This window comes from Hemicordylus capensis, chromosome 9 (genome assembly GCF_027244095.1).
Source record: "Hemicordylus capensis ecotype Gifberg chromosome 9, rHemCap1.1.pri, whole genome shotgun sequence".
Lineage (NCBI taxonomy): Eukaryota > Metazoa > Chordata > Lepidosauria > Squamata > Cordylidae > Hemicordylus > Hemicordylus capensis.
The window spans coordinates 16,808,194-16,824,525 of record NC_069665.1 but is presented as its reverse complement, the minus strand read 5'-3'; the positions used below and the strand labels follow the sequence as shown (position 1 = coordinate 16,824,525).

The window sequence follows — 16,332 nt, the reverse complement described above, 5'->3', positions numbered from 1 at the left end:
ATTCCTACAGAAGGAAGCTTTCTGAGCTGCTCCCGCCAGGACACCCCTACTCCATCTTGTTCCACGAGGCCTCTACGTTTCTGAGAGAGGGATGGGATGAAGCATGTTGGAGAGTGACCTCCATGGAAGTTCTTGGTTGACTTCCTTCTTGGAGTATGCAGCAATGGAAGGAAGTGGGGGTAAAAACCCAGGGATTGTGTTGTTTCTGCTGCTACAGGCTCCGAGACAGCCCAAGCTTTTTACCCCATGTTCTTTGGCCAAGAACATTTTTTCGAGGAGCTCTTCTGCATCTGCATTCAGCTGCTGAACAAGACCTGGAAGGAGATGCGTGCGACGCAGGAAGATTTTGACAAGGTGAGGAGTTGCTGTATGCCCAGTGACCTCTAGGAAATGTGCCAGTGCAGTTGGCCCTTTTGGTTCATAATGGGCAGGCTATGATGTGGGCCACTAAGGTTGGCGTCTGACTAGGCATATCACTAGCAGGCCTGGTTTTTCCTGGACCTTGGAATTGTCAGTCCTGGAATTTTTTTATTTTTTATTTTTACAGGGGAACCCAAAGTCTGATGGGGATGGGTGGGAGAAAAGCGAGGTCAAGTTGAAGAAGAGTTAAATGTGGGTGGGCAATTTAGAGGAAAAGCTGGCAACACTAGAGCCAACAGTGGGTTCTGACCACCGCAGAGCAACTCTGCTGTAGTCTGTTAGTCTCTGAAAAGCAGTATTAAAAAACATTATAAATCTCTGCAGGCCTGTGAAGGGGATTCTGTACTGCTTCCTAAAAATAAACAAAGGTGTGTTCTGGGGGCTTCTTTAGGGAGATAATTCCATGACAAAGGGGCCACATCAGAGAAGGCCCTGCCCACGGCTTGGCTGAATTCACTTGCTGCTTTAGTGGAACTCTGGACAGAACCAGCTACCCATTATTGAAAATGGCTGTGTTTTGTTTTGTCAGCTACTTTATTTTATATTTATAAATGCTACTTTATGATAGCATTTTATACCATTTATTTGGTGTTGGGTTTTATATGTTGTTGTTAGCTGCCTTGGGGGTCTTTTGGGGCAGGGAGGAAGCATAGAAAGGTCAATAAATAAATACAGGATGATGTTCTTGCGCAGTAAATTTTCAGATTATGCCGTGTGCACACATGTGTAGATGTGTTGTGTTGACTGTGCCTAACCAGCCTGAACTGTTGTTGAGTTGATGTGAAATGTCATACAAGAAGTAAATCTCCTCCTCTTTAGAGCTTACCTCCTAGAAAATCTGTCATTTTGCAATGGAGGCATGCTTTTGGCATGGCTTTCCAAGGGCTGAGGAGAAAGAGAGAGAGAGAGGCTTGTGGGGGTTTGGTGAGGGAAGGCCATCTCTGTCCATGTAGCGACTGTGTGGCTCTTGCAGGTGATGCAGGTGGTCCGGGAGCAGATCACCAGAACCCTAACCCTGCGGCCCACTTCGCTGGAGCTCTTCAAGAGCCGAGTGAATGCCCTGAACTACAGCGAGATCCTGCGTCTCCGGCAGACGGAACGGATGCACCAGGAGGAGACCCTAGCTGCGCCAGTCCTGTGAGTAGGGCAGACTTGCTGCTTTGGGTCTGGGGTGTGTGTGTGTGTGTGTGTGTGATGGAGGTAGAACATCAGTTGAATATATGAAGCTCTCTCCTACTGAGCCAAGCCGTTCATCCCTCTACCTGGCAATGGCTTTCCAGGGTTCTTCCCCAGGCCTCCCTGGAGATGCTGGGGATTGAACCTGGGGCCCTTCTGCGTGCAAGGCAGCTGCTCTGCCACTGAGCTCCAGCCCCGCCCAATTTGTGCAGCTGCCAATTTAGCTTTGGACTATCTGGAACAGTGTGGGATGTGGTCTTGAGGGTGCAGTTTGAGGGGCGAATCAGCAGTAATTGGAGACTAATCTGTAACGCCCTAAATGGATACAGCATATCTGATGGTGTGCCTCTTCCTCTACTGAGCCTTCTCCACCCATTTAAAATAATGGTTGGTGGCCATGTCCCGGGTTCCATTTGAAGAAACAGGTGAATTCAGCCGAGGTTTGGAACAAGGCCTACTTAATCGTGGCCCCTTTGCTTTGCAGTTCCTTCCCTAAAGTAGCTCACCAGAGCCTGTCTTCTCTTTTTTAATTGGGAAGCAACACAGAATATCTCCATATTCACAGGCTAATAAGAGATCTATATTATTTAAAATTAGTGTGCTGTTGTCGGTTTTATCTGATTTTCCTATTTTATCGTTATCCCCTTTAAACACAGAAAAGCTGGGTATAAGTCTTTTAAATAAATGGATGAAAGCCAGAGCTCTCTGGTAGAGAAACCTGGGATTCCTGTCCAGGCCTAGTTCTCAGAGTGGCAAGTCACTCTCTTATGGCTAGAGTTTTCCTATGTCAAAAGTGAATTTCAGTATTCAAGACCTGTATTGTGAGGGTGAAGTACCTGGCATGCTATGTAAAATTGTATATATGAATATGACAAACGTTTATTTACCACTTTTCAGCAAAAAGTCGTAGATATAAATAAATAAATAAAATGTTCCCTAAAGGGCTCACAATCTAAAAAGGAAACATAAGATGGACACCAGCAACAATGCAACAGATGCTGTGCTGGGGATGGATAGGGCCAGTTGCTCTCCCCCTGCTAAATAAAGAGAATCACCACTTTTAAAAGGTGCCTCTTTTGTTCAGTTAGCAGGGGAATAAATATAAATGATGATAGATGGAAGCATTATTCTTTGTTCCATCATACTGTTAGGAACATAGGAAGCTGCCATATACTGAGTCAGACCATTGGTCCATCTAGCTCAGTATTATGTACCCAGACTGGCAGTCTCTCTCAGCCCTATCTTGGAGATGCTGCCAGGGAGGGAACTTGAATCCTTCTGCTCTTCCCAGCATGGCGGCTCCATCCCCTGAGGGGAATCTCTTGCAGGGCTCACACATCAAGTCTCCCATTCATATGCAACCAGGGCCGACCCTGCTTAGCTAAGGGGACAAGTCATGCTTGTTACCACAAGACCAGCTCTCTTCTTCCTTTTCTTCCAGGGAACTGAAGGAGAGGCTGAAACCTGAGCTGCTCAACCTGATCCAGCAGCAAAGACTCCTGCATCTTTCTGAGGGAACACTCTTTCGCAAAATCAGCAGCCGACGCAGACAAGGTGAGGAGGAGGGTGTGTGGGCAAAGTGGCTCACTGAGGTACAGGAGGGAGAACATTTGGTTTCATATTAGGCGGGTTCTTTTAAGATGTTCAGATCTGGGAAGTCCACACTCCCAAACTGCTTGGTTCTCATTTACAAAATGATGCAAGGGGAAAGCCCAGAGTGGAGCTTTCCACCCAGCACTGCCCCACAGCCCAGTACTAGTCTCAGTCCCCTGGACCAGTGGTTCCCAACCAGATGTTGCTGGAACTTGAGCTTCCAGCATCTCCAGCTATAATTTATTGTGGTTGGGGATGCTGGGAGTTGTAGTTCAGCAACATCTGGAGGAACCCTGGTTGGGAACCACTGCCCTGGACGGTGTCCCAGAATAACCCAGAGGGGGACACTCTAGGACTCCAACTCTACTGTTCTGAGGGTGCTGCTCCAGTATTTCAGCCTGAACTCTGCTGCTTTGTTGCTGTTGCTCTACAAGAACTTTTGGGCTTCACGCTTAAGGGAAGAGCTTGAAGTCCGATTGCTAAAATGTTCAAAGCCTGTGGTAGTGGAACTTGATCATCTTGGGGTTTGGCATTTGGCTTCTGACATTTCCATTGGGAATGCAAACTGCTGGGAAGTTGTATATCTGCTAATACTGCAAACTGGAACAAGGATTATCTTTGGATCCATTGCTGAATGGGTTCATAATACCCATTATGAGAGAGCCAGCGTGGTGTAGTGGTTAGAGTGTTGGACTAGGACTGAGGGACCTGAGTTCAAATCCCTTTTTAGCCATGAAAGTCACTGAGTGACTCTGCGTCAGTCACCTCTTACAGTCACCTCTGTAACCTACCTTGCAGGCTTGTTGTGAGGATAAATGTAACCATGTACACTACTCTGGGCTCCTTGGAGGAAAAGCAGGACATAAATGTAAATAAAAAAATAAACAGGAACATAGGAAGTCAGACCAATGGTCCATCTAGCTCAGTACAGGGGGCCCTCATTATCAGCGGTTTACGGGAACCACGGTTTTGCATATCTGCAGATGGGTCTTAGACCCGGTTTCATTATCCATGGTCCTAAAAATAGGCAATTTCCACATATCCACTGTTCCTGGGCCACCAGAAATGATGTCCAGTGGCATTTCCGGTCTGGAGGCAGTGTGGAGCCATTTTGTGGCTCATGTTTAAAACAAACAAACAAACAAAAACCCTGATGAAAATTGGCAAGTCGGTCGATTTGTGGGTTTGGTGGGGGCATTGCTGTAGAGCTGGAAAGAAAGGTACTGTGCTATACTCTTATTATTTCTGCTTCCCTCCTATGTGTGTTGTGATTTGGGGAATATCTTAACACTGCTCACACATATAGTCTCCCATCCAAATGCAAACCAGGTCAGACCCTGCTTAGCAAAGGGGACACTTCATGCTTGCTACTGCAAGCCCAGCTCTCCTCCTCAGACAAATGCTGTGACTGTCCTCCCCCTCCCCCTTTTTCTTTGGCAGATAAGCTTTGGTACTGCCGCCTTTCTCCCAACCACAAATTTCTACACTACGGAGATGTGGAAGAGGGTATACAAAGCCCGCCTGTTGAGAGCCTGCCAGAGAAAGGTATGTGGCTCCATCTCATGTCCTTAGTCTTTTGCCGTTTGCGCTGCCTGTGGCACCAGGTACGAGACTCCCACAGCCTGAGTTGGCAGCTAGAGAAGGAGTCTTTCCCTTGAGCATATTTCCAAATTACACCGACTCAACGGCACATAGGCAGCTGCCATATACTGAGTCAGACCGTTGGTCTCTCTAGCTCAGTATTGTCTTCACAGACTGGCAGCAGCTTCTCCAAGGTTGCAGGCAGGAATCTCTCTCAGCTCTATCTTGGAGAAGCCGCCAGGGAGGGAACTTGGAACCTAGATGCTCTTCCCAGGGTGGCTCCATCCCTTAAGGGGAATATCTTTCAGTGCTCACACTTCTGGGCTCCCTTTCATATGCAACCAGGGCAGACCCTGCTTAGCTAAGGGGACAAGTCATGCTTGCTACCACAAGACCAGCTCTCCTCGTAGTGTGGAAATGACTTACCTAGCAAGCACGAGGTGGCCGGTTCAAATCCCCGCTGGTGTGTTTCCCAGACTATTGGAAACTCCTATATCGGGCAGCAGTGATATAGGAAGGTGCTGAAAGGCATCATCTCATACTGTGCGGGAGATAGCAATGGTAAACCCCTCCTGTATTCTACTAAAAGAAAACCACAGGACTCTGTGGTCACCAGGAGTCGACAGTGACTCGACGGCACACTTTTTTCCTTTTGGGTCATGCATTGGGTCCCTACGGTCTTCTATATATTTCTAGAAGCGTTCCCACCTGGCATAGTATAATTTACTTAGGTTTAATTCAGACACTTCCCCCCCCCCCTTCGAAGCAGACCTCAGTTAGGAACATAGATAGCTGCCATATACTGAGTCAGACCATTGGTCTCTCTAGCTCAGTATTGTCTTCACAGACTGGCAGTGGCTTCTCCAAGGTTACATGCAGGAATCTCTTCTCAGCCCTATCTTGGAGAACCCAGGGAGGGAACTTGGAACCTTCTGCTCTTCCCAGAGCGGCTCCACCCCCTGTTGCATTGGGCAATCTCTGCTTCTCAGTTCCGTTGCCCAGGTTGGGGTGGACATTTGTCCCTGAGTATTGCTCTGATCCTTCAGTCTTAGCACCCTTTTGCAATCTCTTTCTGTGGGGAAGTCCAGGCATCAAGAAGTTCAGGCATTGCAAGAAGTTCAGCCATCAATGGATGTTCTGCCTCTTTGGGGGAAGAAGAGATGCCAGCCTGTTGCCTTACCACATCCTTATCTGCATGTCCCCATGTCTTACCCTCCTTCTGTTTCTGGCTAGCTTCCCCTTCCCCATCGTTACTGCTCCTTTCTGATACCTTATTCTCATGTGATCGTCTATGTTTCTACTTGTGGAGTACATTTGTAGGACTGAATGTGTGGCTGCCGGGAGTGGACTGAGGGATATGGTCACAGGGCACAGTCTCACCCCATGTTTGGCAAACTCTTGGGGTTTCATGAGAAGAAATCTCTTCATTATGACAGTTGCGCCTGCCAAGTAGGAACTCCAGTATTCTGTATAGCAGCCAGGGCATGCTGCTAGGACTGAAGCAAATTTTTGACAGTGGCATTAACTCTCCTTGCACAGGCTGCTCTGGCCTACTGATTCTGTGGAATTGGAGGCCATAGAGTTTGCTAGTGAGGGCACGCCGATACAATACCGAATCTCCTGTGACTATCATTTGATAGTATAGATTACCTAGACACGTTTCAAGCGGGCTATGGGTTTGAGACTGCCTTGATCGGCCTGATGGATTATCTCCAATTTGGCTGTTGATAGAGGGAGTATGACTCTGCTGATCCTTTTGGATCTCTTGGTGGTTTTCAGTACCATCAGGTACCATCAGGTGACTTCTGGGTCACCTGAGGGAGGTGGGACAGGGTACCATTGTTTTACAGTGGTTCCATTCCTACCTCTGGTGGATTCCATATGTTGTCACTTGGACCCTGCTGCTCTGCAAAGTGAGAACTAAAGCATGGAATTCCACAAGGCTCCATACTGTCTCCAATGGTCTTTAACATCTACATGAAACGGCTGAGAGAGATCATCAGGTTTGGTGCAGAGTGTTATCAGTTCTGTTTCTCCCTAGCGACCTCATTAGGAAATGGCATGACTTCCCTAAATGCCTGCCTGGAGGTGATAATGGGCTGAATGAGGGATAACAAACTGAAGTTGCATCCTGATAAGACAGAGGTACTGACAGTGGGGGTTCAGGACCTGAGAGATGGTTTCGATCTGCCTGTTTTGTATGGGGTTACACTCCCCTTAAAAGATCAGGTATGTAGCTTGGGAGTACTCCTGAATCTAAAACTCTCCCTGGTTTCTCAGGCTGAGGCGGTGGCCAGGAGCGGTTTTTATCAGCTTTGGCTGATAGACCAGCTACTCCCATTTCTGGAGGTAAATGACCTTAAAACAGTGGGGCGTATGCTGGTAACCTCCAGGCTTGACTACTGCAATGCACTCTCTGTGGGGCTGCCTTTGTATGTAGTCTGGAAACTACAATTGGTACAGAATGCGGCAGCCAGGCTGGTCTCTAGGACAACCTGAAGGGACCATTTTAAAATAACTGCACAGGCTACTGATGTGTTTCCGAGTGAAATACAAATTGCTGGTTATTACCTATAAAGCCCTCCATGGCTTGGACGCAGGGTACTTAAGAGAGCGCTTACTTTGTCATGAACCCTGCCGCCTATTAAGATAATCTGGGGAAATCCAGTTACGGTTGCCACTGACTCATTTGGTGGCGACTCAGGACCAGGCCTTCTCTGTGGCTGCCCCAGGGCTTTGGAATATGCTCCGTGACAAAATAAGAGCTTCTCTGTCTCTGATTGCTTTTAGGAAGAGCCTCAAGACACACCTGTTTTCTTGGGCTTTTAACTGAAATTAATTTTAAATTGTTTGTTTTTATCCCATGAAGTTTTAAAAAACTTTTTCTTCTGTGAAATTGGTTTTTTTTTTTTTTAAACACACCTCTGTTTTATAATTGTTGTGCTTTAAATTGTGTACACTGCTTAGAGACACACACAATGGGCGGTATATAAATATGATAGATTAGATTAGATTAATTTGGGATAGTAAACCACTGAGGAATTTCTCGCACAGAGGTGTGTGCAAGCCTGGAAGTGTGTTCCCTTGAAGGCAGTTGCCGGAAGTGAAGCTGGTGTGGAATTGATACATAAACGTGGAGGTTTGTCCCTGAACAGAATTCTCCAGAGGGAAACTGAGGTTCAGTTGATAGCAATCAAACCCACTTGAGTGACTTGGATAAGAATCTTAAGACACACTTAATATACATGTAACTCTTCATAATTTTATTAATTTTAATACAATTTTATTAATTCTAATACTTTTAATAATTTATTTTAATAACTATTTTATTCTATTTTTTATTGTGTCATGTATTTTAATTTGTGACTTTTAAATATTTTAAATTTTGTACACCCCCTAGAGATGTCCATATCAGGCGGTATAAAAAATATGATAAATAAATAATCCATGTAGGTTCCAGAGTCTCCTCTTAAGGAACCCTGCCTACAGGAGAGCTCAGAACTCCTCATGCTTCCCCTCGAGATTGGGCATGTGTGAATTTGAGACCGGCCTCCCCACACCTGAATCCTGTGCTAAGCCAGGCTTGAACTGGGGTGTCTGTTGGTGCCTATCTGCCCGCAGCTCAGAGGGGCATTAATCTGTCCACATCTCTGTCCTCAGTTCCCGTGGCAGACATGAAAGCATTGCTTGTTGGCCGGGAATGTCCACACACCAAGGAAAAGGGATCTGGCAAACAGAACAAGGTAGGTCTGCATCCCGTCCCATCTCCCCCTTGCCAGTGGGGGGGCATTCTGTGTGCTCCGTCCTCCCCGCCACCCCTGGAGTTACCTGCTGTCCCAGAACGGAGCCTGGCCTTGTTCCTAGAGCAGGCACCTCCTTCTCCTTGGTGCTTTGGCAGCTTCAAGGAGCTAGTGGGGAAGGGAAGTCCTGCAACAGCTTGTCTGAGTAGCACATGCCTGGCAGGTTTGTCCAGGAGGTTTGGCGGCTCGTACCAGGCGGGGGATCGCCACTCGTCACGGGCAGGAAGGCAGGGGCCCTCACTGATAGAGCGAGATGCTCCAGGAAAGAAAGCTGAGGTGGCCAGATAAGGGACCACAACCCAGGCGAGGAAATGGCAGCAGACACGATATGGGGTGTCGCCACTTCTTCCTTGGGAACCCTGCAGAATAGGCTGGAGAGGAGAGCTGGTCTTGTGGCAGCAAGCATGACTTGTCCCCTCTGCTAAGCAGGGTCTGCCCTGGTTTGCATTGGGATGGGAGGCTGCATGTGAGCACTGTAAGAGATTCCTCTCAGGGGATGAGGCTGCTCTGGGAAGGGCATCTAGGTTCCCTCTCTGGCATCTCTAGCTAGGGCTAGGAAAAACTCCTGCATGGAATCTTGGAGAGCTGTTGCCGGTCAGTGTAGAATAGATAATACATTACTGCCAGTGAGTGCAGACAATACACTACTGTAAGATATTCCCCTTAGGGGACAGGGCTGCTTTTGGAAGAGCACCTGCCTACTTGCATGCAGAAAGTTCCAAGTTCTCTCCCTGGCATCTCCAGATAGGGCTGAGAGAGACTCCTGCCTGTAACCTTGGAAACGACGCTGCCTGTCTGTGTAGACGATACTGAGCCAGATGGACCAAGGGTCTGACTCAGCATATGGCAGCTTCCTATGTTCCCGTGCTCCTATAAGCCAAGTTGGGATACCAATTTGTGTAGGGCTTCTGCCTGCCTTTTTGCCAGTGTCAGTGCCAGAGCAAGAAAGAGTGTGGTGTAGTGGTTAGCATGTCAGACTAGAACTGGAGAGGCCAGAGCCGCATTCCCACTCCACCATGAAGCTCACTTGTTGACCTTGGGCCAGTTGTTCTCTCTCAGCAGGGTTACTGTGAGCTTAACGTGGGGAGTCACTTAATGGCACAGCAGGGAAATGACTTGACTAGCAAGCCAGAGGTGGCTGGTTCGAATCCCCACTGGTGTGTTTCCCAGAATATGGGAAACACCTAAATCGGGCAGCAGCGATATAGGAAAGATTCTGAAAAGCATCATCTCATACTGCGTGGGAGACGGCAATGGTAAACCCCTCCTGTATTCTACCAAGGACAACCACAGGGCTCTGTGGTCTCCAGGAGTCGACACCAACTCGACGGCACACTCTACCTTTACCTTAAGTTGTTGAGGAGAAGTGCAGGATATAATAATATGCTCACTCTTTGAGAAGATGCCGTAGCTCAACATTAGAGCATCTGCTTTGCATGCTGAAGGTTCTAGGTTCAATCTCAGGCAGCATCTCCAGATACAACTGTGAAAGACCCCTGCCTGAAACCTTGGAGAGAACTGCTGCCCGTCAGAGCTGAAAATACTAGATAGGCGAATGGTCTGAACTGGCATAAGGCACTATCGTGTGTTGAAGGCATCGCTGGGTTTCCTCCTTTAGTCTTCATTCCTATAAGCACCTGAAAAAGTCACTTCCCATTTCTCCTCTTCAGGATCTTCTGGACCTCGCCTTTTCTATCAGCTATGATGTTGGGGAGCACCTGAATTTCATTGCTCCTACGCGGTACGAGGTGAGTAGCTGCAGAGAGACGCCTGGATCCTAAGAGAGTAGAGGGTTTGTCTTCTTTGGAGGGCAAATAGAGCCAGATTTTGGGAGAGGCAAGTATGTAGCCCTTGAGTGTGAAGTGTGGATCAGCAGTCAGACAAGCATCTTTTTCTGAAGATGTTCGAAAGTATCCGCACCTCTTTAAATCTTGGCTTTGCCTTATTTGTCGTATTGCAACCGTGAGGTAGTAGTCTGCACAGAGGCACCTTAGTCACTACAGATACCCAAAGTCTCTTGTGGGCCAGGCTGAATACACTCAACGATTGCTGTGCCTAATCTCCAAACTCCTGGCTAAACCTCAACAATCTGTGTTTGGGATGTAGCCTATCCGTGGTGACATTGTGGAGACCCCAAGCTAAAAATCAGCTCAAAGTTCTGTGTCAAGAAAAGCTGCATTCTGTGACCTGCATGCATTATACGCAAATTAAGCACATTGGCAAGATTCTTCTTTTGCTAGTCACAAGGATGGGCATGGAGCTGAAAAGGACCACTAGGGGCATCTGCACAAAACTGGTTGGCCGGGTTTGGTTTGAGTCCGAACCAGACCGGGCCAGTTCGGTTTTGCATCCCCTTGAAAAGGTTTTGCCAGATGAATCTTGCCGTAAGGAAGGTTGGATGATGGGACACCCTCTGCTGGCCAGTGTGTGGTCTGGATGGGCACATCTAGTAGCACTCTGAGCAAGTTTACCCAGCTGGGTTTTATGGAGAATTCTCCATAAAAACCAGTTTTGAGGAGTTTCTGTGAAGGAGAGCTGGTCTTGTGGTATCAAGCTTGCCTTGTCCCTTTTGCTAAGCAGGGTCTGCCTTGGTTGCATGTGAATGGGAGATACATGCATGAGCACTAAAAGATATCCTCCTTAGGGGATGCTTGCAGAAGGTTGTCTCCCTGGCTGGCATCTCCAAGACAGGGCTGGAAGAGACTCCTGCTTGCAACCTTGGGAGAAGCCGCTGCCAGTCTGTGTAGACAATACTGAGCTAGATAGACCAAGGGTCTGACTCGGTATATGGCAATTTCCTATGTCTCTACAGGCTGACAGTGCGGTGTCGCTTTCCCATATTTTAAGCTCTCTGGTGAAGGCAGCCACCTCTTGTGGTCAGATTTGTATTTCGCTGTGTTAAACTCAGAAAGGCAAGGCCACTTCTCTCTGGGGTTCTGTGCTCATGTTTGCTGCATTATGGGGGAAAGTGACTGGTAAGAGCAGGCATCCCCAAACTGCGGCCCTCCAGATGCTGCTGAACTACAACTTCCAGCATACCCAGCCACAAAAAATTGTGTCTAGGGATGCTGGGAGTTGTAGTTCAGCAACATCTGGAGGGCCGCAGTTTGGGGATGCCTGAGTAAGAGGTTATAGGGGGAAAGTCGAAGGCAGTAGACCACATAAGCCCCCGCCTCCCAGTTTGCTGCAAATTGCCTCTTCACCCCAGGAAGAAATATTGAAATCTCACCCGTCCTGTTGCAGCTGTTCTGTGCAGACTTGGATTCCCAGGGCTGGGTCTGCCACGGAATTCTAGCCTTTATTTTCCTTTGACATGAGGGTATATGGCTGGAGGTCAGCAGTTCTGGATGAGATGCTCAAATGACATTGTCCTTGTTCTTCAGTTCTGCCTGTGGACGGATGGGTTGAATGTGCTTCTGGGCCGAGAGATGATGAGCGAACGAACCCAGAGTGACCTGGACATCTTGCTGTCAATGGAGCTCAAGCTGCGACTGCTGGATCTGGAGAACATACCCATCCCAGATGCCCCACCGGTCATCCCAAAGTCCCCCAGTAACCTAAACTTCTGCTATGACTTCACCCATATAGAGCAGTAAGGGCCTCTTCTTTGGAGTATAGGCTGCCCTTACTCACTTCTCACAGTCAGGAGTTCAGTTTGGGTGATTGTCCAAACTAAATCAGGAACACGCTGTGGACTTTTTGCACCCCAGTCTCCCTGGACCCCATTTCTGGGCTCCCCCAAACCATAGTAGGCCATTAGGTCCCAATCAGGCAGTCTATGGTTGGTGATGACTTGCAAACCCACTTCAAACTATGGTTAGTGTTGACCATAGCTTGCCTGGTTTGGACATCATGGCCAACCATGGTTATGGCAAACCAGGAAGAAAAAGGGAACGAGTGTGTGAGGCTGCAGCAGGTTCTCAACCCAACAAACTCAGCCTCCATTTCGGTTTTTTGCTAAATCCTAATTTTGAAGCCAGGAAGCCTAACTTCTGTCACTGGACATTTGCGTACATAGATTAGCCTAAATTGCTTTCTTCCAGTGGCACTGTTTGGAAGCTCTCGGAATTTGGGATAGTTTCCCCAGATTATTTTGTCAAGGATTAGAGAACATTAGGGGAGAAAATACGCCGTAGGGTCACAAGGATGGAAGTTGTGCTCTGAGGAGGAAGAAAGCTGTCCCAACATACTCACATCCATGGCTTTCTTGTATCTAAGCCAGCATTTGCAACAGTGAAAGGTGTGGAACGTTCCACCTTCTACATATCCCACATTGGACTTTAGAGTCCTCATTCCATGACCTTTAGTATAATTGCAACCACACAGATGCCTGGATCTCATGGGGAAAACAGTTGCTCTGTATTTTACATCTGGTCAAGGCCACCAATGCAAAGAAGTTGTTTGAATCATGCAACTGATCATTCCTTAATTTAAGAGAATTAAGGAAGTTAGGGAAATTTGTTGGAATTCTGGCTGCTTCCACTGTGAGACTGGGATGTTGATGGCAGTTGGAGGTGTTAAGAACAGTTGCAAGGGACAGAAATACCCCTGTGTTCATAGGTTTCCTTACTGGTCTCAGCCTTATTCTCGATCCCAGCTTGCCATTGGCAATAAGAATCTAAGAAGAACCCTTCTGAGGTTGCATCTAGTCCAGCATCCTAGTCTAGAAATAGTCTACATAAGAACCACCTCTCTGGATCAGGCCTAGGGCCTATCTAGCCTATCTGGCCTATCCCACAGTGGCCCACTAGATGCATTGGGAAAGCCACACAACCAGGAGATGAAGGCATGCCCCCTCTCCTATTGCTCCCCTACAACTGGTATTCAGAGGCCACCGACCTCTGAACTTGGGAATAGCCATTATGGCTGAAGATGATGGGAGCTGTAGTCCAACATCATCTGGAGACCCAAAGTTGGGAACCCAGTTCTGCAAAACCCCAAGCAAGGCACTGGTTTAGTGTTTTGAAGGACAGAGTCCTTTCCCTATGCTGCTCCAAGGAAGCCAAAGTTGAAATTAGCAGGTCTTCCATCAACGCTGCTTTGATCTGACCCGGCAGCACAGCAAATCACCATAAAAAATACACGCTTTTTATTTTTTGAGTTCTGCTTGGCCTGGATGCTGGCAATCCTGCACCTGCCTTTGCTACATTTTGCAAGGCAGAAAACTAGCACTTTGCAACATGGTGGGCTCAGGTACGTTTCTGATCTGCTGAAGCAACAAGAGACCTGGTGGGATGAGACGCTTTGTTCAGAATTGTAGCATAATAACCTGTCAGGGATGTTTTTAATGACAGCTGCCAGTCAGCTATGGGATAGGGAGGGGAACTTCCTTACCAAGGATGCCCCTGCCAAGAATTTATGTTCTGGTAGGTTTCTAAATTAGCACTTTGTGCCTACTTGGGGTGGCAGGGAAATCTCTTAAATGTGTCCAAAGTTTTCTTGAAAATTTTGTAGTCTATGGAGCTAGGCTTACAGATTTTGTCCATTGGTACCATCTCGGGAGACTAATGCTCATAGATTTTTTTGGCAATGTCTGTCCCCCCATAGGTGAATGAAAAATACCCAAATGATTTGGGCAAAATTGCTGTCATTTTTGCACAGTGGAAAGTGTTGGGTAACAATGAACAAATTATTGTTTTGAGTAATCCATGGAGTAATCTTTGGAGGACATTCCTGCCAAGCTTCATTTCCATTCCTCTGACAACATCGATAAAACTTCATAGTAGTTTTTGTGTTCTTAAAACTTTGGAAAGCGATTAAAACACTATTGCAGATTTGGCCACTGCAGGCTTGATGGTCAGGACAATAAAAGCATGAAACCACACTGAAAACTAAAGTACTCCAGTGCTATCACGTGTTAATCACAATGAGCAGTGGTCCCCTGAGATGGTATCGACCACCTCAGTGGACTCATGTACTTTTGGCTGGGTTCAGACATAATGCAAAACTAGAGATTAGCGAAAACATTGTACAGTGTTTTAATGTCAGAACCTGAGCTTGTACATCTGGAAGTTGAAAGGGTGTTGTTAGCACAAACCACAAATCTGTGTTGTGTCTAAACCCAGTTCTCGAGGGATGTTACTTGGTACTCGGGACCCAGGGCTGTGTGTGTTCCGTGCTTTAAAAAGAATTCTAAATTCAGAACCAAAAATAAAAAAAGCCAGAGTACTGTGGCCGGCATTAATTACGCACATATTAAGTGACTTATTTTGCAGTTTTTATTGTTTCCCATCATTCATTCTGCTTTGGCTAGTCATGAGGAGAGGAAAAGGAGCTATTTCGGGTACACAAGCCTTGTACTTAGCCATGCTTTAGACTCCCTCTTCCCCACCCCGCTTGAGATTTTACCGGACATTGCCTATGTACTTCCAAGCATATCTTCATGAACATGAGGGCTGGAAACTTTTTTTCTTTTTAATTACAAAACTGAGATTCTCAGGAAGCCAAATATGGTACACAGTGCCACATTTTGCACTTTTGCTGTGCTTGAGCAAAATCATAGCATATGCACAGCTCTGCTTGTCCCCTCTTTGGTTGTGGTCGAAAGCTGACGTTCCTCAGCACGCTCAAAGCAGGAGCAAAGAATGGATGTTCGGCTTGGCTGAGTAGGGAGATGGCATCTCTGATGAGGGCAGCCCCCTTCCTGCTAATGGGCCCATGGAGGTGGTTCTGTGGCACTTTAGGACTGTGCTGAAGCCTCCATGAGCAACTACTTCCTTCCTCCTCTGTTGGCAGTTTTGATGCTAAATGTTTTGTTTTTGTGTGAATTTTGAAATTTTATAGTGTGTGTTTTCCACGGCACAATTTGCCCTCTTCAAAAACACTGAGTCCATTGCACTGGAATTATCATTTGCGCACTTCATTACCCCTCTTTGTGTAAATGGCTCTTTCAGCACTATAGGTGTGCACTGACTAATAGGAAACCTTCCCCCTTACGACCTAATCCCTGCTCCCCCACCCCAGTACTTCTTCAAAAGGGACTTCCAGGACCCTCGGCTCTTTCCTGCTCAGGTGCTTCTACTGTAAAATGTTCACTATGGTACTGCCTCTGGCCAGAGGCCTTAACAATAATCATCAATAAAGGTCATTATCTTTACGGACTTTGGCTACTGTGGTGTCTTAAGATCTGGAATGGCTCCGCATATCTTATAGGAAGATGAATTCCATGCCTCCCTCTGTTCAACATGCTTTGGGGTCTTGATATACAGTGGGGAGATGTTCTGGAGCAGGTGGCTGAGATTGAGAAAGCTCCGCTGCTAGGGCTGCAATCCTAAACACACAGACTAGGGAGTCGATAGATCACAGTGGGACTTGCTTTTGAGTGAATAGGCTTGATGGCACACCCGATGGGAACACTGACCTCTTGAACGGCAGTCTCTCTTGCCTTATCAGACACGGCTTTTGGAATAGTCCTGAATTGCAAAAGTGGGCAAGAGTGAAGAAATGTGGGCTGTTTTATCAGCCAGACAAAATATTTTATTCAAGCTACCGGTAGTTGTCACAGACTAGTAGATTTCTGCAGCCCTGGCTACAGGATTTGGGGGACACCATTTGAGAAGCCCCGTTGGGTATGTGGAACTAGTTGAGCCATCATCAGCACACAGCCACTTCTCCAGCCTGGCTTTTGACACAAGAACAGGCCCCTTGTCTGCTCTTTAAGCCGTTCTCCAAGGTGACAGACTTGGCCAGCCTTTGCTAAGTAGGAGTATTTTTTTTAAAAAAGGAGATTGAACCAGGGACCTTCTGCATGCCAAATATGGGC

The 16,332-nt window shown here is 47.1% G+C and overlaps 1 protein-coding gene across 6 annotated transcripts in view; it reads left to right on the top strand.

Moving 5' to 3' along the window:
- The window catches only part of ELMO3 (engulfment and cell motility 3), a 40,170-nt gene extending 24,500 nt beyond the window's left edge, over window positions 1-15,670 (top strand). For 5 of the 6 annotated variants that reach the window (XM_053270569.1, XM_053270570.1, XM_053270571.1 and 2 more), the window contains 7 exons: window positions 218-354; window positions 1,394-1,557; window positions 3,038-3,150; window positions 4,630-4,734; window positions 8,431-8,513; window positions 10,241-10,318; window positions 11,954-15,670. In XM_053270569.1, coding sequence (XP_053126544.1) covers window positions 218-354; window positions 1,394-1,557; window positions 3,038-3,150; window positions 4,630-4,734; window positions 8,431-8,513; window positions 10,241-10,318; window positions 11,954-12,166 — 893 coding nt within the window. In that variant the 3' untranslated portion in view covers window positions 12,167-15,670. The remainder of the gene's footprint in view (window positions 1-217; window positions 355-1,393; window positions 1,558-3,037; window positions 3,151-4,629; window positions 4,735-8,430; window positions 8,514-10,240; window positions 10,319-11,953) is intronic. The other variant, XM_053270572.1, reaches the window with a different exon arrangement.
- Window positions 15,671-16,332: the final 662 nt, after the last annotated feature.